The sequence below is a fragment of the Zea mays genome, chromosome 6 (genome assembly GCF_902167145.1).
Source record: "Zea mays cultivar B73 chromosome 6, Zm-B73-REFERENCE-NAM-5.0, whole genome shotgun sequence".
NCBI classification, from domain to species: Eukaryota; Viridiplantae; Streptophyta; class Magnoliopsida; order Poales; family Poaceae; genus Zea; species Zea mays.
This window is the reverse complement of record NC_050101.1, coordinates 137,428,456-137,452,788: the sequence shown is the minus strand read 5'-3', so window position 1 is coordinate 137,452,788 and position 24,333 is coordinate 137,428,456. Positions and strand designations below refer to the sequence as shown.

Sequence of the window (24,333 nt, the reverse complement as noted above, 5' to 3'; positions counted from 1 at the left end):
ATTTAGATATATATACAACACATACATTAAATAACACATACATTAAATATTGTATAGATCTATTAATTATTTAAAATAAATTTTAATTTAAAATATAGATAGTACTAAAGAATTTCTCTCTAATTTCAGATCACAATGCTAGGTGCAAGTGTGCAACTAACGTCAAACTGGGTGCAGTGGTATTCCACGAGACCGCACGTCAAACTGTTGACTTGCCTTCCACAGTCCACGTCAACGCACTTCTCCGTCCATTGCTGAAGTGTAACCACGTGGACCCACCCCATTGGTCAGAGAGCCGATCATCCCGCACCCTATTGGTCCACGTCTCCGCTCCACGTCCCCCGCGCGCTTCGCTCGCGAATAGGCAGACACCCGATTCCTTCCAGGCAGCTTTAAACGCAGGAACCAAAAGGCCACGGCGGGAGACGGAGAACGGCGACGCCGGCGGCGAGGAGGAGGAGGGATACAACGGCGAGGGAGAAGCTGTCTCTCTCCACGCGTGGGAGCGCTAACCCTAGCTGCCAACCTCGCGGAAACACCGGGTTGTGAGCGTCGAAGAGAGAGGTGCAACGAGGCTTCTCGAGGAGGCTGGGACGGGATGACGGCGCTGGGGAAGGGAGGGGTGGCGCGGTTTGCGGCCGCGCTCTTTGTCCTACTGAATCTCTCCGCGGCGATCGCCGGGTAGGTTTCTGGTTCGGATCATGTGTTGTTTCTGGCGTGGAATTTTCGAGATCTCGAAATTCCTTCTGTTCCTGGCCGATTCGGCGCTCAAAACACCCTCTTTCATGGTTTGGTCCGTTTTTTTCTCTCGATTCCACAGCCTTATTCTACCGCTTCATTTATCCTCCATTTGTTATGCCGTTATGCGTCAGGTCGGGATCTGTGTGCTCGACCCTCTCCTGTTTAATCCACAATAGTAATGCTTTTTAATTTGACTGATTATCGATGGCAATGGCTCAGGAAGAGCTACTACGACGTGCTGCAAGTGCCCAAGGGCGCGTCCGAGGATCAGATTAAGAGGTCGTACCGCAAGCTCGCGCTGAAGTACCACCCCGACAAGAACCCCGACAACGAGGAGGCCAACAAGCGCTTCGCCGAGATCAATAACGGTACTAGTCGCTGAATACTTTTCAATTGAATGGATAACCTGGAATTGATCGATTGTGCTGGAAATTTTACAAAGGTATTTTGTTGCAGCTTATGAGGTGCTGACGGACCAGGAGAAGAGGAAGATCTATGACCAGTATGGCGAGGAGGGCTTGAAGCAGTTCCAAGGCGGGGGAGGCGGTGGCGGTGGAATGAACATTCAGGACATCTTTAGGAAGTGAGTTGAATGCTAAGCACCAGACTTCAATAGATCAACTAAAAGTTTTGCTCCTGAAATATCAATGACCATGCTTGTATTGCCCACTTGCCCCTAGTTTGGTGTGTATGTGTCAGCATAGATTTTGCGTCACATGGATATGGTACCCCAAAAAATTGTCAACATAGCAGGTGCACAGTTTAGGACGAAATTCCAACGTAGGGAGTAAACTGGCTTGTACCCAAAAGAATACTCATTGACATGTGTTAACTTGCAAGATGGAATTTCTGATATGACAGCGCCGTAGAGCATACCACATCTGGAATGTGTACAGTGTACCTTCCATTCTGTAGGATCTGAGAGCACCACCTTAATGATTCTTTTATCAGAAAATGTGTCACTTTCCTGTTCATCATTCTGGTGGAAGATGAGTGATGTCTGGGAATATTGTGGAATGTTTGGAGGAACGAGTGCCTTTCCTGCATTTGCTAACAAGCAACCAACTATGTGTCTAATCCACCATAATAACATATCTCCCTTCGGTCATAGAGAAGCGCCCTTTTCGGCATTGGTTAATTCCCTTAATACAATCATGGAAACCAAATTTTGTAATTTACTTACAAAAGTTGGAAGACAAAAGCAGCGACAACAACAAAGCCTTCACTAAAAGCGAGTTGGGGTAGGCTAAAAGATAGCAAAAGTATAATATTTCAATATTTCAATCTTCATGTAGAAAATGTACTGATGGTCAAGTTTAGTTGGTTGAACTGCAGCAATCTAAAACAGTTTTTTTTGGGGAGGGGGGTGCTGGACAGTATTATTTTGAAGTTATGACTAGAAATAGCTGGGTCGGATGCCTGTTTTTTCATAGGAACGTGTCTCTTGCAAAGCTTCAGCTAGATGCACCTCAATTAGTCGTTCCTAATGATTTTCTGTTCTTACTGTTACTGCACCTCAAATGGTTGAGCATTAATGTTTCAATTATTTATTGTTCACCTGGGTTTTTTTTTCACAATTTTCTTCAGCTTTTTTGGTGGTGGTGGTGGTGGGATGGAAGAGGAGGAAGAACAAATTTTGAAAGGTGATGAGGTGATTGTTGAACTCGATGCTTCATTAGAGGACTTGTACATGGGCGGTTCAGTAAAGGTATAACATGATTTGCCTAGCCGACAGACTGTGATAAGTATATAGCTATGTTTTAACCTTGCTTTTTAAAGTGTTATGCTGTCATTCAATCATGCTTTAACAAAATGCATCCACTAGATACTGTTCCTTGTTAATTTTTGACAAAGCTGTACTGTGTTGTGCATAAGGGAAACATATAGTGTTTATATTTACTTTTCTATTTTCAATGTCATAGGTTTGGAGAGAGAAAAACGTCATAAAGCCAGCACCAGGAAAGAGGCGCTGCAACTGTAGGAACGAAGTTTACCATCGACAAATAGGTCCTGGAATGTATCAACAGATGACTGAGCAGGTCTTTTTCTTGCTACATTGTTCATGATCTATATTTTAATCCATTGAGAGTTTTGATATATTAATGATGCTTCTTATTTCTAAGGTCTGTGACCAATGTCCAAATGTGAAATTCGTACGAGAAGGTGAATTCTTGACTGTTGATATTGAGAAGGGAATGAAAGATGCACAGGTATAAGCTGTTTTATATTGTTAGTGTGTATATATATAGTTCATTTCTTGTATTGTATTTTCTCTAAAATTTATGGTTCTCTCTGTAAACTTACTCTATGTACATTTTCTCTTTGAGCCCTATGGAATACACAAATTGCCATTTCATTCTCTCCTAACAGAGTTTTTTGCTATTATAATATTGATTTTGTGGGGCTTCTCTCCTTTAGTACTCTCAATTTGATCTTCTCTGTAATAATATTTATAAGTTGATTCATCCTTTAAAATAGTACTCCAACCTTTTTTAATCATTTCCTTTTTTATTTCTCACCATTGACCATATTGCATCTCTCTATTTTATTCTCTCCTTGCTCCCCATCGTCGGCTCGACTCCTCTCTCTTCTCGCATTCAGCATCGCACCGACGGCACACAAAAAAACATTGCAGCAGCACGCCGGTGCTGCTGGATGGTGACCGTGCGGCCAACTGCCACCCTTTGCTACGGTCTGAACCACCAGACAGAAGATAGCAGTGTTGCTCATCGTCTGCACTCCTGCGTCTCTGCCTGGATTATTTGTGTTTCTATTATTTGTATAGCTGCGAGGGTAATGATAGGGTCAACTTATGTTCTGAGAAATAAAAAAAGAAAATAAAAATGATTGAAAATGGTTAGAATACTATTTTGAAGGATGAATCAACTTGTAGATACTATTACAGAAAAGACTAAAATGAAGAGTTTTTTGCTATTATGGTACATAGCTAAAGGTTAGGGTTCCTAGCCGCTGGCCGCGAGATTTGTTCTTGCCGGCTTCCCAGCGCCCGCCGGCTTTCGTGCCCGTGGCTTTCGTGCTCGCTGGTTTCCCAGCGTCCACTGGCCTCTCATTCGGCCTTCGCGCTTCACGGTATCGCGGATTCGGCAACCGCCGGTCCGGCTTCGCGCAGCACGACTTCCTCGTCGTCCAGCGTCGTTCCCGACCCAAATCTCTCGCTGCTACAGTCGAAGCTTCTCGCGCGCGCTCATCCACTCCACTCCTTCACGTGCGCACGGCCACGCGGCCCCGTCAGCGCCTCGCCTGCGCGCGCTTGTTGCGCTTCGTCGCGCGCCATAGCCGGAGCTCGCCCCATCTCCACGTCACGACGTGCCACGTCGAGCTCCTCCCCAGTGTCATGCTCCCCCTGGCCATCGCGTCGAGCTCGTCTCCTTTCTGACAGGTGACAGCCGCGCGTCCGTGATGCACCTGGCCGCGACCTCCGAGCTCCGTCGGCTGTGTCCTGACCAGCTGCTTCCGACCACGCCCCGGCCATAGCCTCCACGCCTCCACCACACCCTGGCCCGATCCTCCGTGGTCCGCGCTGATGCGCCTCCGCCTAGGCAACTCGCCCACGCCCCGGCAGCCACGCGGCGCCGAGCTCCTCCTAGCACGCCGCGCCTACGCGCAACTCCTAGTTTGATAGTATGTTTCATTAACCTAATTCGTCATCAATTAGTACAACTTTAAATACCTCCCTTAATTCTTGTAGATTGGTATCAATATATTTCTCCATTGGTTAGGCATCTTATTCGATCGGAAGATATGATTGAATAACTTGGTTAGTCATACTATAACTATGTCCTCGAACATCTCCATGCCTCAATTGGGATACCATCAGAGCCTGTCACCTTACCCTCTTTCATCCTTTCAATGCCTCTCTAATCTTAAATTCTTGGATCCTATGCACAAAGCGTGTATTGGTGTCAACAAAAGTCACCCAACTGAATGGTTGTCTCCATTTTCCCGATTGAACACTTTATTAAAATACTCTCGTTAGTTATGTCTGATCTCACCATCCTTTATCAAGAGGTGCTTTGTTTCATTCTTAAAGCACTTAACTTGGTTGAAATCCCCTGTCTTCTTTTCACGGATCATAGCCATCCTACATATATGTCATCTCCTTCATTTGTACTCAAATGTCCTTCCCTCCTTCCTCCGTACTCAAATAGTGGTAAAAGTCCTCGTACTCCCTACCCTTTGCTACACTTATAGCTTGCTTTGCGGTTTTCTTTGCTACCTTGTCTTCTCTATGTTGTCTACATTTCTGGCATGGTACAAACGTCTACAACATTCTTTCTTCTCCTTAATAGCCCTTTGAACTTTTTTTGTTCAACCACCAAATATCTTTAGCTTTGTCTTCACTCTCTTTGGTTGTTCCACACACCACTCAGTCCACCTTACGAATGCAAGTTGCCATCTTTTCCCACATGTTGTTTGTGTCATCTTTCCTTCCAAGTAGGGATCGCAATGGGGAATTCCCTGTCGTCGAATAGCTCCCCATCCCCGTCCTTGCGACGAAAAAAAATTCCCGCGGCGATCCCCACGAACGCTTGCGGGGGCACATTTCTTCCTCATCTCTGTTCCCCGCGGGGATAAATCCCTGACGGGGATCCCCATCCCCGCTTAAATTATAATTAGGACATATGTCCTTTGTTATTAATGTAAAGTAAAACATTGTTATTTATACACATTGTCAGATGTAAGAAATCATTATGTATATATCAAAATGAACACATTTATACAATGAGTGGTCTCTTGACAAGGTAATTATTTATTTTTATCATTAACTAGTACATGAAAACATCGTTGCGTGCAAGTTTAATGGGTCCCCGTGGGGAACGGGGATGGGGAATTTCCCCGTCCCCATCCCCGTTTACCCATCGGGGGATGAATTTTCCCCGTTTACATCTCCGCGGGGGAAGTTTCTTCCCCATCCCCTAATGGAGGAATTCCCCGCGGGGAATCGGAATCGTGTCCCCATTGCCATCTCTACTTCCAAGTGCCCTGTTTGATGGCTTTTTCCTTGAAGACTTATGACATCTCCCCTTTTAGTTTTTAGTTTTTACTATGTTCCCGCAAGCTTGGTTTGCTTATCTTTATGGGCATGCACATGAAAACGAAAGACTGCCGCCACAAGCTTATGTTAAGAGAACACACTCCCCAAGTAAAAATCTTGCTTGTTTATCCTCTCTTGTGAGGACAAAGTCAACTTGACTATAGTATTGGTCACTAAAGTCACCAAATGGGTTTCTCACTTACTAAAGAAAATGATGGCTAGGTCAAAAGCTACCGCAAAGTCCATGACTTTCTCTCCCTCTTGCTTCCTACTACTATACCCAAAATCTCCATGGACCGCCTCAAAACCTGCACTTGCTATACCTATATGCCCATTAAGATCTCTTATGAAAAGTTTCTCACTGATAGGTATAATTCTAATCATGCCATCAAAGTTTTTCTAGAAAAGTCTCTTAGCACTCTCATCATGTCTACAAGTTAATTACGTTTAAGACCAAATCATTCATGACAAGCTTGACTAAGTTGATTCTATCTCCTTGCTCCGACCTATATTATGATTTTTATATAGCATACCAAATTACCATTTAAGCCGTGTTGGTAAACGATACATGCTGTGTACTTATTATGTACTACTTGGTTACAACACTATGGTGAATGTCTAAAACTATATAACTCAAACGTAGCAATTCTTTGAATTATTCAGACAAACTAGCTGGTTTTCTGCTTTGCTAGTGTCAACACTGCTGCTTGTGACTTATTAGGGATGAATTGCTACTAGTTATTGCAGCCTTATCCCTTCAAAACATGGTAAGTTCTGATTTGTGACACTACAAAGGACATCCTCTTTTCTAGGTTCCTCTTCACAAACTAATTTAAGGGTGTCATCTGAATTTCTCTTCCTTTGCCTTTTGATGTCATTTTTGTAGTGTTCTGCCTGAACACTTTCCATGTTTTAAACATCTGATACATTCATACATCCAAGTGTTACTTTTTGTGGACTGCTAAGTTTGTACGCTTGCCTGTTAAAGTAAAATGTTAATATGCCATAGTCTGACACTTGGTTAGAGACATTTAACGATCTTAAATGGTTCATTTCGTTTCGCCTGTTATTTATAGGTTGTCTGCACTTCTAGTTTTTATTTGATAGAATCATATGATTTTTTTCAGGAGGTTTTGTTTTTCGAGGAAGGAGAGCCTAAGATTGATGGTGAACCTGGCGATTTGAAGGTTTCTTTTGTCCCTGTCTCTATTTGGTTGAAATTTACTTAGTGTACCACCATGTTTACTGATGGTGGACTTCCATTAAATGACCTTACAAGCAGTTCAGGATCCGAACAGCACCACACGACCGCTTCAGGCGAGATGGCAATGACCTGCATGCAACAGTTACAATAACCCTGGTACCGCCCTCTCGTCCTGTGCATGTTCTGCATCTTGACCGGAAAAGCATTGTGTCAGCTCACATGAACCAAGAAACATTTCTGTTACGGTGACTTTATTAATTCAACAGAAGCCAGAATTGTAATTTTGCTACTAATTTAGCATAGCCTTGATCGAAACAGACTTACCCTCGTAAAAAACCAACATCACCATTTGTACTGTTCAAATTGCATTACCTTCTTAACCAACTACATGCCCAATGATTCTGCCTAAGAGTTCTCCAAGGAAGATGCATTGACTCTTTTCCCTGTAGCCTGTAGGTCCCCTCTGATCACCAAATAATTGGAATTTTGTACTGTGCCTTTTTTATGGGCACATTTTGCTATTGCAGCTGCAAGCTCTGGTTGGTTTCGAGAAGACCATTAACCATCTTGATAACCATCTGGTAGAAATTGGCACCAAGGTAAAAAGACAGCCACCCATCAACATGATTTTTATCATCTGCAACAGACCGCTTCAATTTTGGCCCTAATTCATAGGGCATTACCAAACCCAAGGAGATCAGGAAGTTCAAAGGTGAAGGCATGCCACTATACCAAAGCAACAAGAAAGGTGACCTGTATGTGACATTCGAGGTGTTATTCCCAAAAACCCTAACCGATGAGCAGAAGGGCAAGCTTAAGGATGTTCTCGTGTAGACCATTGTTTCTCACATCTATGCTGCTGATAATTTGAGGCGAGAGCGCCTCGAGGAAATTTTTCTCAGTAGCTTGCATAGGAAGAAGCTACTGCTGCGTTTCATGTATGTGATTTTGCATTGCAAATACTAGCAGCCTGCCTGGTCTTCTTTTTCTTTCCCTTTTGGTTTTGTCATGCGCCCTTAACAGCTCAGTGTAGTTTTAGAAAGCACAACAAAATTGTACCAGAATATTTGTACTTACGGAATTCTGAATACATAGATTGTAGAACAGCTCGGTTGCTTGCATGTTCTATGCCCAATGGCCGCTGCTACCGGTGTAGGGATGGCAACAGGGAATTCCCCGCCGGGGAATAGCTCCCCGTCCCCGCGACGAAAAAACTTCCCCGCGGGGATCCCCACGAACGCTTGCGGGGAGCATTTTTTTCCCATCCCCGTTCCCCGCGGGGATAAATCCCCAACGGGGATCCCCATCCCCATTTAAATTACAATTAATACATACATACTTTGCTATTAATGTTAAATATTGTCACTTATACACATTATCAGATATAAGAAATCATTATGCATACATCAAAATGAACACATTTGTACAATTAGTGGTCTCTTGATAAGGTAATTATTTATTTTTGTCGTTAACTAGTACACAAAAACATAGTCACGTACAAGTTTAACGGGTCCCCGCGGGGAACGGGGATGGGGAATGCTTCCCCGTCCCCATCCCTATTTACCCGTCGGGGGATAAATTTTCCCCGTTTATATCCCCGCGGGGGAAGTTTCTTCCCCATCCCCATCCCCTAATGGAGGAATTCCCCGCGGGGAATCGGGGATCGGGTCCCCATTGCCATCTCTATACCGGTGCGTGTTAATTTACAGATGCTATGTATATCTCTACTATACTTAAAGCATCAGCTTCAATAGTTGTACTGCGTTATCTTTTTACAAATAAGCTCTTACAGCTATTTCAAATTAACCCGTTGCACGCTTATAGATGACTAAACGGCGGTCCGGCACAGGTCAGACGCCCGCTGGCCATAGCTCTGGCCCAGGCACTTCATGCCAACCTGCTGACTGTGCTAGGCCGGCCCGTTAGCCCGTCGGCCTGATGCCACAGCTCTGGTTCAGGCATGTCATGCGACCTGCTGACTGTGCTGGGCCGGCCCGTTAGCCCGTCAGCCTATTTAATTAAATCAACGTAAAATGTTAAAAAAATGGTGCAGGAGGTAGGGTTCAAACTTATGCTCTGATGGAAGAAGGGTAAAGAGACACTGAGTGAAGCTGTCTAACCAATAGAACATCATACTTAGATGTTTTTAATATTGAATATAAATTATATATATGTATATACGTTTTTTGTAAAATAAAAAATATAATCGTGTCGGGCCAGCAGTACAGGCCGAGGCTACAACCCAAGCACGGTACAACGTTCTTGGCTCTTGCAAGCATTAGGTCGTTTCTGAGACCACATTTACGCAATGAACTCCATGGTGTTTGAGGTGCTGAATTGGATGGAGCAACAATAATTTGTCACACTAACCGTAAAATGAAAGGTTATTTGTTGGCTTTAAACGTTAGTAATTGCTACGAAGTAGCATATTTATATGGACCGCATCCAGTTTTTATTGATGTCTGACTTTAGCAACCACTCCATATTTTGATCTATCTTTTTTATAAGTTTGAGTTCATGTGACTTATTTTAGAAACTTGAGCTCACAAACTTTCTCTTATTTGGTCTCTGTATGGTGGAATTATGTCATTATATAATCTCTATTCGTTCAGTCAGTCATTGTGAACTCTCTTCTAATCGCTCACTTCATTGACCGTGTTGTACCAAGATATATTGGATGAAGTAAACAACAACATCAGTTAGCCAAATCAAAAAATTATACGGAGAGCGGAGACAATCAATAAAAGATATTGAGATTTTTTGGTGGATAGTTTACGTGGGTATTGTTGTAAGCCGTCGCAACGCACGGGCAACCGACTAGTACTTATTTATACACCAGTTGAGTGCAAGGTTTACAAAACCGCTCAGTTTACCGAAACCGTCGAGTCGCGGTTTTGATTAACCACCGTTTTTTCCAAAATTCACTCCAAATTATTTTTTGAAAGAATTATAAAAAATGAAAAAATATGATAAAAAACTACATGTTCTAGTGAGTAATTTGGTATACAAGATATCTAAATTTAATTCAATTTAGCACATAAAAAATACAAAACCGTATGGACCCGTTAGTAAACTTGTCAACAAAATATCTAAAACAACCAATACTTCTTCTCATCCCCTCACTTTCCCCACCCTGCCTCTACCTTCCCGTCCGCTCTAACTCCAAAGCCGTCGTCGCTGGCAAAAGCCGCCTCCGAGCCGACGGTTAACCGCCCCTAACTGAAGTTAAACTGCTCTTTGGTCGTGGTAAACCGTAATTAATTCCTATGTTAAGTTCTACACTACGCATTTATTGCTCATATTTATTTTCGTGGTTTTAGGGTTTCAGATATAGTCTCCATAATGTTTTTCAGATTTATATATGTTAGTATTGTTACATATGTGATGATTTATGGTTTAGTTATGGTTAAATGTGAATGCCCAATATGTTTAGGGTTTAGTTATTGTTACATATGTTAATATTTAGTATATACTAGTGGAAGTGCACGTGTCTACGCACGTGATAAAAAATATTATACAAGATGTTTACATATTGTCGGGGACCATAATTAGGGGTACCCTCAAGACCCCTAAATCTCAGCTGGTAACCCCCATCAGCACAAAGCTGCAAAGGCCTGATGGGTGCGACTAAGCCAAGGATCGGTCCATTCGAAGGACTCGATCACGCCTCGCCCGAGCCCAGCCTCGGGCAAGGGCAGCCAACCCCGGAGGATCTACGTCTCGCCCGAGGCCCCCTCCAGCAACGGACATACTTTCGGCTCACCCGAGGCCCAGCCTTCACCAAGAAGCAACCTTGGCCAAATCGCCACGCCAACCGACCAAATCGCAGGGGCATTTAATGCAAAGGTGGCCTGACACCTTTATCCTAACACACGCCCTCCAGTCGGCAGAGCCGAAGTGACCGCAGTCACTTCGCCGCTCCACTGACCGGTCTGACAAGAGGACAGCGTCGCCTGCGCCGCTCCGACTGCTGTGCCACTCGACAGAGTGAGGCTGACAAGCATCCAGGCCCGGCCTCAGGCGCCATAGGAAACTCCGCTTCGCCCGACCCCAGGGCTCGGACTCGGGCTCAGCCCCGGAAGACGACGAACCCCGCTTCGCCCGACCCCAGGGCTCGGACTCGGGCTCAGCCCCGGAAGACGACGAACTCCGCTCCGCCCGACCCAGGGCTCGGACTCGGGCTCAGCCCCGGAAGACGACGAACTCCGCTCCGCCCGACCCAGGGCTCGGACTCGGGCTCAGCCCCGGAAGACGACGAACTCCGCTCCGCCCGACCCCAGGGCTCGGACTCAGGATCAGCCCCGGAAGACGACGAACTCCGCTTCGCCCGACCCCAGGGCTCGGACTCAGCCCTGGCCTCAGCCGACGGTCTTCGCCTCGCCCGACCCAGGGGCTCGGACTCGACCTCGGCCTCGGAAGACAGACTCGACCCCGACCTCGAAGGAGCCTCCACATCGCCCAACATAGGGCACCACGGACCGACCACGTCAACAGGAGGCGCCATCATTACCCTACCCCAAGCTAACTCAGGCTACGGGGAACAAGACCGGCGTCCCATCTGGCTCGCTCCGCCAGGCAAGTAATGATGGCGCCCCACACGCTCTGTGACGGCGGCGGCTCGCAGCCCCCTTACGGAAGCAAGAGGACGTCAGCAAGGACTCGACAGCCCCGATAGCTGTCCTTCCGCCAGGCTCCAGCGCTCCTCCGACGGCCACGACACTACACGAACCGGGTGCCAAGACCTCTCCGGCTGCCACGATGGCATGTACTTAGGGCGCTAGCTCTCCTTCGCTAGACACGTTAGCACACTGCTACACCCCCCATTGTACACCTGGATCCTCTCCTTGCGCCTATAAAAGGAAGGACCAGGGCCCTCTTACAGAGGGTTGGCCGCGCGGGGAAGAGGACGGGACAGGCGCTCGCGTGAGGCCGCTCGCTCCCCTCCCGCGTGGACGCTTGTAACCCCCTACTGCAAGCGCACCCGACCTAGGCGCGGGACAAACACGAAGGCCGCGGGATTTCCACCTCTCACGCCCGTCTCCTTCCCCCCTTCGCGCTCCGTCTCGCGCCAACCCATCTGGGCTGGGGCACGCGGCGACAGTTTACTCGTCGGCCCAGGGACCCCCCCCGGTCTCGAAACGCCGACAGTTGGCGCGCCAGGTAGGGGCCTGCTGCGTGTTGACGAACAGCTTCCCGTCAAGCTCCAGATGGGTAGTCTCCAGCAACCTTTCCAGCCCGGGACGGTGCTCCGTTTCGGGAGTCTCGAGTTCATGTCACTCGACGGCAGCTACAACATGATACTCCTTCCCCCGCCGTGCGACAGCGACAATGGCGATCGACAGCCCGCCCACCGGCGGCGGAATCGACGACGTCTTCCCCGCGTGGTGGAAGAACAACGTTCGAGCTCGCCCCGTCCTCTCCCCCGCCGACGGAGGAGGAGGCGGGGCAACCAAGGCCAAGCAGGAGGCGGCACCTCGTCGGTTGTCGAGCGAGTCGACGGCGCCGGCGCCCCAGCGGGGGGCACGTCGGGCATCAACCTCGCGTCTGAGACGAAGACGAGCGCCGTCTCCCCGCAACACGCCGACCTCAAGCAAACGGACGACGCCAGCACGCTCGCGAAGGACCTGCTGGGCGTCACCCTCGTACCTGAGACGGCGGTGCAGTCAGTCCCTGACGTGACTTCGTCACCGCCCGTCGACCAAGAGGTACCCACCGATTCCCATCTCACGCCTTTTTGATTCAGCCTCGACCCGCCAAGCGACTTCGCTTTGGCGGACACTCTCGTAGAGGCGAGTCCAAACCCTCTGGGGTATCGTATGCGGTCACCCTGGGACCGGCTGACGGACGTCTCGACCTACGGGCCCTCGGGGTCCGAGGAAGATGACGAGCCCGACTTCTGTTGGGATTTCTCCGGACTTGGTAACCCTAGTGCCATGCGGGACTTCATGACCGCATGCGACTACTGCCTTTCTGACTGTTCTGACGGTAGCCGCAGCCTCGGCGACGAGGACTGCGGCCCAAGTCGTGAATGTTTCCACGTCGATCTAGGGGGTCCCTCCGAAGGAAACCATCTTGGTATGCCGGAGAACGATGATCTCCCTAGGCCTGTGCCTAGCGTTGACATCCTACAGGAGCTAGCTGTGGTCCCCGTTCCGGCGGGGGGTCATGACCCACAGCTCGAGCAAATCCGCGGGGTGCAGGCCAGGCTCGACGAGGGAGCAAGAACACTTGAGCCGATCCGCTGGGACGTCGGGCAGGGATGGGCGGGCCAACCTCCGGCCGGAGAAATGCGTCATCTACCCCAGGGTATCCAGCACCGCATCGCCGACGATGTCAGGATGAGGCCGCCACCCGCTTCCAGTGGTGTCGGCCAGAACCTGGCTGCAGCGGCAATGCTCCTCCGCGTGATGCCGGAGCCATCAACCACCGAGGGGCGGCGAATCCAGGGAGAGCTCAAGAATCTCCTGGAGGACGCCGCGGTCCGACGGGCTGAAAGCTCCGCCTCCCGAAGGCAGGGGTACCCCTCGGAACATCGCGCCGCAACTTCCTAATTCATGCAGGAAGCCTCGGTCCACACCGGGCGCACGCGCAACACAGCGCCTGCGGCCCCGGGTCGCCTCGGCAACGAGCACCATCACCGCAACCGTCGGGCCCACCTCGACGAGAGGGTGCACCGAGGCTACCACCCCAGGCGTGGGGGACGCTACGACAGCGGGGAGGATCGGAGTCCCTCGCCCGAACCACCTGGTCCGCAGGCTTTCAGCCGCGCCATACGACGGGCGCCGTTCCCGACCCAGTTCCGAACCCCGACTACTATCACAAAGTACTCGGGGGAGACGAGACCGGAACTATGGCTCGCGGACTACCGGCTAGCCTGCCAACTGGGTGGAACAGACGATGACAACCTCATCATCCGCAACCTCCCCCTGTTCCTCTCCGACACCGCTCGCGCCTGGTTGGAGCACCTGCCTCCGGGGCAGATCTCCAATTGGGACGACCTGGTCCAAGCCTTCGCCGGCAATTTCTAGGGCACATACGTGCGCCCTGGAAACTCCTGGGACCTCCGAAGCTGCCGACAACAGCCGGGAGAGTCTCTCCGGGACTACATCCGACGATTCTCGAAGCAGCGCACCGAGCTGCCCAACATCACCGATTCAGATGTCATCGGCGCGTTCCTCGCCGGCACCACCTGCCGCGACCTGGTGAGCAAGCTGGGTCGCAAGACCCCCACCAGGGCGAGCGAGCTGATGGACATCGCCACCAAGTTCACCTCTGGACAGGAGGCGGTTGAGGCCATCTTCCGGAAGGACAAGCAGCCCCAGGGCCGCCCACCGGAAGATGCCCCCGGGGCGTCAACTCAGCGCGGCGCCAAGAAGAAAGGCAAGAAGAAGTCGCAAGCGAAGCGCGACGCCGCCGACGCGGACCTTGTCGCCGCCGCCGAGTACAAGAACCCTCGGAAACCCCCGGAGGTGCCAACCTCTTCGACAAGATGCTCAAGGAGCCGTTCCCCTATCATCAGGGACCCGTTAAGCACACCCTTGAGGAGTGCGCCATGCTTCGGCGTCACTTCCACAGGGCCGGGCCACCCGCGGAGGGTGGCAGGGCTCGCGACGACGATAAGAAGGAAGGTTACCAGGCAGGAGAGTTCCCCGAGGTTCGCGACTGCTTCATGATCTACGATGGGCAAGCAGCGAACGCCTCGGCTCGGCACCGCAAGCAAGAGCGTCGGGAGGTCTGTTCGGTAAAGGTGGTGGCACCAGTCTACCTAGACTGGTCCGACAAGCCCATCACCTTTGACCAAGCCGACCACCCCGACCGCGTGCCGAGCCCGGGGAAATACCCGCTCGTTGTCGACCCCGTCATCAGCGACGTCAGGCTCACCAAAGTCCTCATGGACGGAGGCAGCAACCTCAACATCATCTACGCCGAGACCCTCGGGCTCCTGCGTGTTGTTCTGTCCTCGGTCCAGGCAGGCGCTGCGCCTTTCCACGGGATCATTCCCGGGAAGCGCGTTCAGCCCCTCGGACAACTCGATCTTCCCATCTGCTTCGGAACACCCTCCAACTTCCAAAGGGAGACCCTCACGTTCGAGGTGGTCGGGTTCCGAGGAACCTACCACACAGTACTGGGGAGGCCATGCTACGCGAAGTTCATGGCCGTCCCCAACTACACCTACCTCAAGCTCAAGATGCCGGGCCCCAACGGGGTCATCACCGTCGGCCCCACGTACCGACACGCGTTCGAATGCGACGTCGAGTGCGTGGAGTACGCCGTGGCCCTCACCGAATCCGAGGCCCTCATCGCCGACCTGGAGAGCCTCTCTAAGGAGGTGCCAGACGTGAAGCGCCACGCCGGCAACTTCGAGCCAGCGGAGACGGTTAAATCCGTCCCCCTCGACCCCAGCGGTGACGCCTCCAAGCAGATCCGGATCGGCTCCGAGCTCGATCCCAAATAGGAAGCAGTGCTCGTCGACTTTCTCCGCGCAAACGCCGACGTTTTCGCATGGAGTCCCTCGGACTTGCCCGACATACCGAGGGATGTCGTCGAGCACTCACTGGATATCCAAGCTGGAGCCTGACCCATGAAGCAGCCTCTGCGCTGATTCGACGAAGAAAAGCGCAGAGCCATAGGCGAGGAAATCCACAAGCTAATGGCGGCAGGATTCATCAAAGAGGTATTCCATCCCGAATGGCTTGCCAACCCTGTGCTTGTGAGAAAGAAAGGAGGGAAATGGCGGATGTGTGTAGACTACACTGGTCTAAACAAAGCACGTCCGAAGGTTCCCTACCCTCTGCCTCGCATCGATCAAATTGTGGACTCCACTGCTGGGTGCGAAACCCTGTCTTTCCTCGATGCCTACTCAGGGTATCACCAAATCAGGATGAAAGAGTCCGACCAGCTCGCGGCTTCTTTCATCACACCCTTCGGCATGTACTGCTATGTCACCATGCCGTTCGGCTTGAGGAATGCGGGTGCGACGTACCAACGGTGCATGAACCATGTGTTCGGCGAACACATTGGCCGGACAGTCGAGGCCTGCGTCGATGACATCATAGTCAAGACAAGGAAAGCCTCCGACCTCCTTCATCAGCGAGGTACTGTCCGAGACCAAGATCCGCTACCCACAAATTCAGAAGCTGCTCTACGCGGTGATCCTGACGCGGCGGAAGTTGCGACACTACTTCGAGTCTCATCCGGTAACTGTGGTGTCATCCTTCCCCCTGGGGGAGATCATCCAGTGCCGAGAGGCCTCGGGTAGAATTGCAAAGTGGGCGGTGGAAATCATGGGCGAAGCGATCTCATTCGCCCCTCGGAAGGCCATCAAGTCCCAGGTCTTGGCGGACTTCGTGGCTGAATGGGTCGACACCCAGCTCCCAACAGTTCCGATCCAACCGGAGGCCTTGGCTCAGTCCGAGGTACCCTCGGCTCAGTCCGAGGTACCCTCCGCTCAGCCCGAGGTACCCTCGACCCCCGAGGGTGAGGCACTGCACGTCGAGGAGGAGCGAAGCGGGGTCACGCCTAATCGAAACTGGCAGACCCCGTACCTGCAATATCTCCACCGAGGAGAGCTACCCCTCGACAGAGCCGAAGCTCGGCGGTTGGCGCGGCGCGCCAAGTCGTTCGTCTTGCTGGGAGATGGGAAGGAGCTCTACCACCGCAGCCCCTCAGGCATCCTCCAGCGATGCATTTCCATCGCCAAAGGCCAGGAGCTCCTACGAGATATACACTCGGGGGCTTGCGGCCATCACGCAGCACCTCGAGCCCTTGTTGGAAACGCCTTCCGACAAGGTTTCTACTGGCCGACGGCGGTGGCCGACGCCACTAGAATTGTCCGCACCTGCAAAGGGTGTCAGTTCTACGCAAGGCAGACCCACCTGCCCGCTCAGGCCCTGCAGACGATACCCATCACATGGCCTTTTGCTGTGTGGGGTCTAGACCTCGTTAGCCCCTTGCAGAAGGCACCCGGGGGCTACACGCACCCCTAGGAAGGGCCGTTCGTCATCGCCAAAGTTCTGAAGCCCGGAACGAACAAGCTGGCCGACAGTCAAGGCGAGGTCTACACCAACACTTGGAACATCCAACAGCTACGTCGCTTCTACCCTTAAGATGTTTTCAAGTTGTTCGTATACCTCGTTCCCACGCAAAATTTGGTCATCAAGGAAGGGTCAGCCTTGCCTCGGCAAAGCCCGACCCTCCCTCGGGGGCTAAAAAGGGGGAACCCCCTCTGCGTCAAAATTTTCAATCAAAATGGCTTCTGCGTTCCCCCGGCTATGTCGGAAGCAGGACCCCAAGAAGCGAACACGGGTGCATGTAAGTGGCAAGGCTGACTGAGCCGAGGGACTCCTACGCCTTTGGGTTATGGATACCTCACTCGTCGCCCACCACGAAAAATGACTCCTACTTGGGCAAGCCACCCTGCTACTGACGAGTGGGGCCGGACACGCAAAATGAAAGGAAAAAGGGCACGACTTTATACTACGATAATAAGGTGTTCGGGCCTCAGCGGCCGCAAAAGACACACGTGCATTCAAAGGAAACTACTCCGACAGAGTTAGGCGTCGCCCGGGGAAGGAGCCGCGCCTTCGGCTTCGTCCCCGCCTTCGGCAAAGTCCACCCCGGCTTCGGACGACGGCGTAGGCGGGAGGATCTCTGCCTCGAAGGTGGTCACCAGCACTGCGCTCGGGACCGCGGCGGCCGCGTCGAGCCTCTGGACTTCAGCCAGGGCAGCTTCATCTTCGTCAGGAAGGCAATACCCCTCGCTGACCCGCTCCAGATCCACGACGTAGTGGGAAGAGAGCACGGCGAAGGCCCGCCTGACGCCGTGGTGTAGCGCCTCGCGGAGTCTGCCGCGCACGTGATCACCCAAGGCCTGCAGGCGACTTTGAGGGGAGCTTCCTGAGGGGACGTCGCCGAAGCCAAAGACCCGGCAGAAGTCCGAGATGGCCTCAGACATGGCCGCGTGGTCGGCCTCCCTCTGCTCGACCGCCCCGACAAGCGCCTGGTGGACTCATCAAGGACAGACTCGAGCTCTGCGAACAGCCAGAGCGCAAGGCCTCAAACACAAGCGGAGGAAACAAGCTGAATCGAAAACCGAAAACAGCCAAGACATACCTCCGGCTCGGGCACGCTGCTCCGAGGCTGCGGCCTGGGCTACGACTAGGTCTGCTGCAAGGGCTCCAGCCCGGCTTTCGGCCTCGGCAACCCGGCCACGAGATTGGTCTCGCTCATCGGCGACCTGGTCGAACTCCGACTGCTGTCATTGCACCTCTGCGCGTGCCGCTGCCGCCTCTGCTCTCAGATCGGCGCAGAGCAACCGAAGGTCCGCCACCTCGGCGCCCTGCTGGGAGAGGCGCGCAGTAGCCCCGGCGAGCGAGGTCCTCAGGGATCGCAGCGAGCCCTAGATATCGACCTCGTGGCGGATGAACGACGACTTGGCGGCGCTCAGATCCGTCAGATCCTAAGGGAAGGAAGCGGGGCGTCACGAAAGACGCCTTGGTCACAAAAAAGGTATGCCTGAAATCATTACCTGGAGGATCTTGGGGACGTCCCTGCAAAAGACCTCCAAGGATGACCGGAGTGACCCCACCGTTGCTTCGGCACATTCGCGGAGCTCGTCCCAAGACTTCTCCTCCCGCTCATCGTCAAGAACGAAGAAGGGATCCGAAGCCTCACGGGTCCGAAACCGGAGCAACTGGCGCCGCCTCTCGGAGCTCCGCCGCGCAGGGACAAGGCTGCCGCTCGGCGGGACGAATCGCGTTTCCACGTCCCCCTCCTCCGAGGCACCGAGCGCCGACGCCTCGGCCATCTCAGCGTCGGCAGCGACAGGTCGCTCCCCGACTGGGACGGCAGCGGCTTCAGCAGCAGCTGGCGCCAGCCGCCTCCCCCAGCGCGACGGCCGCCTCGGCAGAAGAGCCGGCCTCGGGAACTCGCTCCACGGCGACTGGTTCCGCCTGAGCCCCCCGCTGTGGAGCGCCTTGCGAGAAGGTCAGCTGAACGGCGAGGCCCGGCGCGGCACCGGCTGTGGAAGCTGGCGCTGTCTTGAGGGCTTTCCGGGGAGCCAGATCGGTCAGGCCATGGCTTCGTGAAAGGGAATTAGGCTCACACCTAGTTCCCAAATAATTTTGGTGGTTGAATTGCCCAACACAAATAATTGGACTAACTAGTTTTGCTCTAGTGTATAAGTTATACAGGTGCCAAAGGTTCACAACAAGTCAATTAAAAAGACCAATGTTGGGTTCAAAAATAGAGAGCTAAAGGCATCCCGAAAGGCTCCCTGGTCTGGCGCACCGGACTGTCCGGTGGTGCACCGGACAGTGTCCGGTGCCCCAGGGGACTCCGCGCTGAACTCCTCAACCTCGGGAATTTTCAGAGCCGACGCGCTATAATTCACCGGACTGTCCGGTGCTCCAAGAAGGTGCGGCTCTGGAACTTGGCAGCCTCGGGAATTTACAACGGCTGCTCCGCTATAATTCACCGGACATGTCCGGTGTACACCGGACTGTCCGGTGCAATAGCGGGGCAACGACTACTTCGCGCCAACGGTCACCTGCAACGGCATTTAATGCGCGCCAGAGCGCGCAGAAGTCAGGCACGCGCGTAGTGGCGCACCGGACACTCTACAGTGCATGTCCGGTGCGCCACCGGACATCCAGGCGGGCCCAGAAGTTAGAGCTCCAACGGTCGAATCCCAACGGCTTTGGTGACGTGGCTGGCGCACCGGACATGTCCGGTGTGCACCGGACTGTCCGGTGCACCATACGACAGACAGCCTCCACCAACGGTCATGTTTGGTGGTTGGGGCTATAAATACCCCAACCACCCCACCATTCATTGCATCCAAGTTTTCCAGCTTCCAACCACTATACAAGAGCTAGCATTCATTGCAAAGCACACCAAAAGAGATCAAATCCTCTCCCAACTCCACACAAAGCCTTAATGACTAGAGAGAGTGATTTGTAGTGTTCATTTGAGCTCTTGCGCTTGGATCGCTTCTTTTTTTTGGCATTCTTTCTTGTGATCAAACACTCACTTGTAATTGAGGCAAGAGACACCAATTGTGTGGTGGTCCTTGCGGGAAGTTTGATTCCCAAGTGATTTGAGAAGAGAAGCTCACTCGGTCCGAGGGACCGTTTGAGAGAGGGAAGGGTTGAAAGAGACCCGACCTTTGTGGCCTCCTCAACGGGGAGTAGGTTTGCGAGAACCGAACCTCGGTAAAACAAATCCGCGTATCACACTCTTCATTTGCTTGCGATTTGTTTTGCACCCTCTCTCGCGGACTCGTTTTTATTTCTAACGCTAACCCGACTTGTAGTTGTGTTTATATTTGTAAATTTCAGTTTCGCCCTATTCACCCCCCTCTAGGCGAATATCAATTGGTATCAGAGCCCGGTGCTTCATTAAGAGCATAACCGCTCGAAGTGATGTCGGGAGATCACGCCAAGAAGGAGATGGAGACCGGCGAAAAGCCCACTACAAGCCACAGGAGCACTTCATCGGGAGAGTCCCGCACCAAGAGGAAGGAGAAGAAAGACTCCTCAAAAGGGAAGGAGAAGAAGAAGGACTCCTCCAAAGGGAAGGAGAAGAAATCTTCTTCACACAAAGAGAAGAAGGAGAAATCCTCTTCCCACAAGCCGCAGCGGAGTGGGGACAAGAAAAAGAGGATGAGGAAAGTGGTCTACTACGAGACCGATTCTTCATCAACCTCCACCTCCGGCTCCGACGCGGCATCCGTCACTTCTAAGCGCCAAGAGCGCAAGAAGTATAGTAAGATTCCCCTACGCTACCCTCGCATTTCTAAACATACACCTTTACTTTCCGTCCCATTAGGCAAACCACCAACATTTGATGGTGAAGACTACGCTAGGTGGAGTGATTTAATGCGATTTCATCTAACCTCACTCCATAAAAGTATATGGGATGTTGTTGAGTTTGGTGCACAGGTACCATCCGTAGGGGATGAAGACTATGATGAGGATGAAGTGGCCCAAATCGAGCACTTCAACTCCCAAGCCACAACCATACTCCTTGCCTCTCTAAGTAGAGAGGAATATAACAAGGTGCAAGGGTTGAAGAGTGCGAAGGAGATTTGGGACTTACTCAAGACCGCACACGAGGGTGATGAACTCACCAAGATCACCAAGCGGGAAACGATCGAGGGGGAGCTCGGTCGCTTTCGTCTTCGCCAAGGGGAGGAGCCACAAGATATGTACAACTGGCTCAAAACCTTGGTGAATCAAGTGCGCAACCTCGGGAGCAAGAAATGGGATGACCACGAGGTGGTTAAGGTTATTCTTAGATCACTCATCTTCCTTAACCCCACTCAAGTTCAATTAATTCGTGGTAATCCTAGATATACACTAATGACCCCCGAGGAAGTTATCGGGAATTTTGTGAGCTTTGAATGTATGATCAAGGGCTCAAAGAAGATCAAAGAGCTTGATGATCCCTCCATGTCCGAAGCACAACCGGTGGCTTTCAAGGCAATGGAGGAGAAGAAGGAGGAGTCTACACCAAGTAGACAACCAATCGACGCTTCAAAGCTCGACAACGAGGAGATGGCTTTAATCATCAAAAGCTTTCGCCAAATCCTCAAACAACGGAAGGGGAAGGATTACAAATCCCGTTCCAAGAAGGTTCGCTACAAGTGTGGTAAGCCCGGTCACTTTATTGCTAAATGTCCATTATCAAGTGACAGTGACAGGGATAACGACAAGAAGGGCAAGAGGAGAGAAAAGAAGAGGTACCACAAGAAGAGGAGCGGCGATGCCCACGTGTGCCGCGAGTGGGACTCCGACGAGAGCTCCACCGACTCCTCCGACAACGAGGTCGCCGCCAATATCGCCGTCACGAAGGGACTCCTCTTCCCCAACGTCGGCCACAAGTGCCTCATGGCAAAGGACGGCAAAAAGAAGAAGGTTAAATCTAAATCCTCCACTAGATATGAGTCTTCTAGTGATGATAATGCTAGTGATGAGGAAGATAACTTGCGTACCCTTTTTGCCAACCTTAACATGGAACAAAAGGAAAAATTAAATGAATTAATTAGTGCTATTCATGAAAAGGATGACCTTTTGGATTCCCAAGAGGACTTCCTAATTAAGGAAAATAAGAAACACGTTAAGGTTAAAAATGCTTATGCTCTAGAGGTAGAAAAATGTGAGAAATTAACTAGTGAGCTAAGCACATGCCATGACACTATTGCCAACCTTAGGAATGAAAATGCTAATTTATTAGCTAAGGTTGATTCTCATGTTTGTAATGTTTCAACTTCCAATCCTAGAAATGACAATGTTGATTTACTTGCTAGGATTGATGAGTTGAATGTTTCTATTGCTAGCCTTAGGATTGAAAATGAGAAATTGCTTGCTAAGGCTAAAGATTTTGATGTTTGCAATGTTACTATTTCTAACCTTAGAAGTGAAAATGACATATTACATGCTAAGGTTATAGAATTAAAATCTTGCAAACCCTCTACATCTATCGTTGAGCATGTATCTATTTGTACTAGATGTAGAGATATTGACATTAATGCTATTCATGATCACATGACTTTAATTAAACAACAAAATGATCATATAGCAAAATTAGATGCTAAAATTGCCGAGCATAACTTAGAGAATGAAAAATTCAAATTTGCTCGTAGTATGCTTTATAATGGGAGACGCCCTGGCATCAAGGATGGGATCGGCTTCCAAAGGGGAGACAATGTCAAACTTAATGCCCCTCCTAAAAGATTGTCTAATTTTGTAAAGGGCAAGGCTCCCATGCCTCAGGATAACGAGGGTTACATTTTGTACCCTGCCGGTTATCCCGAGAGCAAAATTAGGAGGATTCACTCTAGGAAGTCTCACTCTAGTTCTAACCATGCTTTCATGTATAAGGGTGAGACATCTAGCTCTAGGCAACCAACCCATGTTAAGTTGCCTAAGAAGAAAACTCCTAGTGCATCAAATGAACATAGTCTTTCATTTAAAACTTTTGATGCTTCTTATGTTTTGACTAACAAATCCGGCAAGGTAGTTGCCAAGTTTGTTGGGGGCAAACACAAGGGCTCCAAGACTTGTGTTTGGGTACCCAAAGTTCTTGTTTCTAATGCCAAAGGACCCAAAACCGTTTGGGTACCTAAAGTCAAGAACTAAAATTGTTTTGTAGGTTTATGCATCCGGGGGCTCAAGTTGGATACTCGACAGCGGGTGCACAAACCATATGACAGGGGAGAAGAAGATGTTCTCCTCCTACGAGAAAAACCAAGATCCCCAACGAGATATCACATTCGGGGATGGAAATCAAGGTTTGGTCAAAGGTCTTGGTAAAATAGCTATATCTCCTGACCATTCTATTTCCAATGTTTTTCTTGTAGATTCATTAGATTACAATTTGCTTTCCGTATCTCAATTATGCAAAATAGGCTACAACTGTCTCTTTACTGATGTAGGTGTCACTGTCTTTAGAAGAAGTGATGATTCAATAGCATTTAAGGGTGTGCTAGAGGGTCAGCTATACTTGGTAGATTTTGATAGAGCTGAACTTGACACATGCTTAATTGCTAAGACTAACATGGGCTGGCTCTGGCATCGCCGACTAGCACATGTTGGGATGAAGAATCTTCATAAGTTTCTAAAGGGAGAACACATTTTAGGATTAACAAATGTTCATTTTGAGAAAGACATGGTTTGTAGCGCATGCCAAGCAGGAAAGCAAGTTGGTGCCCATCATCCACACAAGAACATCATGACGACCGACATGCCGCTTGAGCTACTCTACATGGATCTATTCGGCCCGATTGCTTACATAAGCATCGGCGGGAGTAAGTATTGTCTTGTAATAGTGGATGATTATTCTCGCTTCACTTGGGTATTCTTTTTGCAGGAAAAATCTCAAACCCAAGAGACCTTAAAGGGATTCTTGAGACGGGCTCAAAATGAGTTCGGCTTAAGGATCAAGAAAATTAGAAGCGACAACGGGACGGAGTTCAAGAACTCTCAAATCGAAGGCTTCCTTGAGGAGGAGGGCATCAAGCATGAGTTCTCTTCTCCCTACACGCCACAACAAAATGGTGTAGTGGAGAGGAAGAATCGAACTCTATTGGACATGGCAAGGACCATGCTTGATGAGTACAAGACTTCGGATCGGTTTTGGGCCGAGGCGGTCAACACCGCCTGCTACGCCATCAACCGGTTATATCTACAACGGATCCTCAAGAAGATATCTTATGAACTCCTAACCGGTAAAAAGCCCAACATTTCATATTTTAGAGTCTTTGGTAGCAAATGTTTTATTCTTGTTAAGAGAGGTAGAAAATCTAAATTTGCTCCTAAGACTGTAGAAGGCT

General features: G+C 50.5%; 1 protein-coding gene across 1 annotated transcript; it reads left to right on the top strand.

The window, feature by feature from the left end:
* The first annotated feature begins 301 nt into the window (after positions 1-301).
* On the top strand, positions 302-8,122 carry LOC103630059 (dnaJ protein ERDJ3B). The gene is made up of 10 exons (XM_008651150.3): positions 302-681; positions 961-1,109; positions 1,198-1,324; positions 2,329-2,449; positions 2,664-2,780; positions 2,865-2,951; positions 6,925-6,984; positions 7,080-7,157; positions 7,529-7,600; positions 7,677-8,122. Exons 1-10 carry the CDS (start codon positions 599-601, stop codon positions 7,833-7,835), a joined length of 1,053 nt encoding a protein of 350 aa, XP_008649372.1. The 5' UTR covers positions 302-598; the 3' UTR covers positions 7,836-8,122.
* The last annotated feature ends 16,211 nt before the right edge of the window (positions 8,123-24,333 follow it).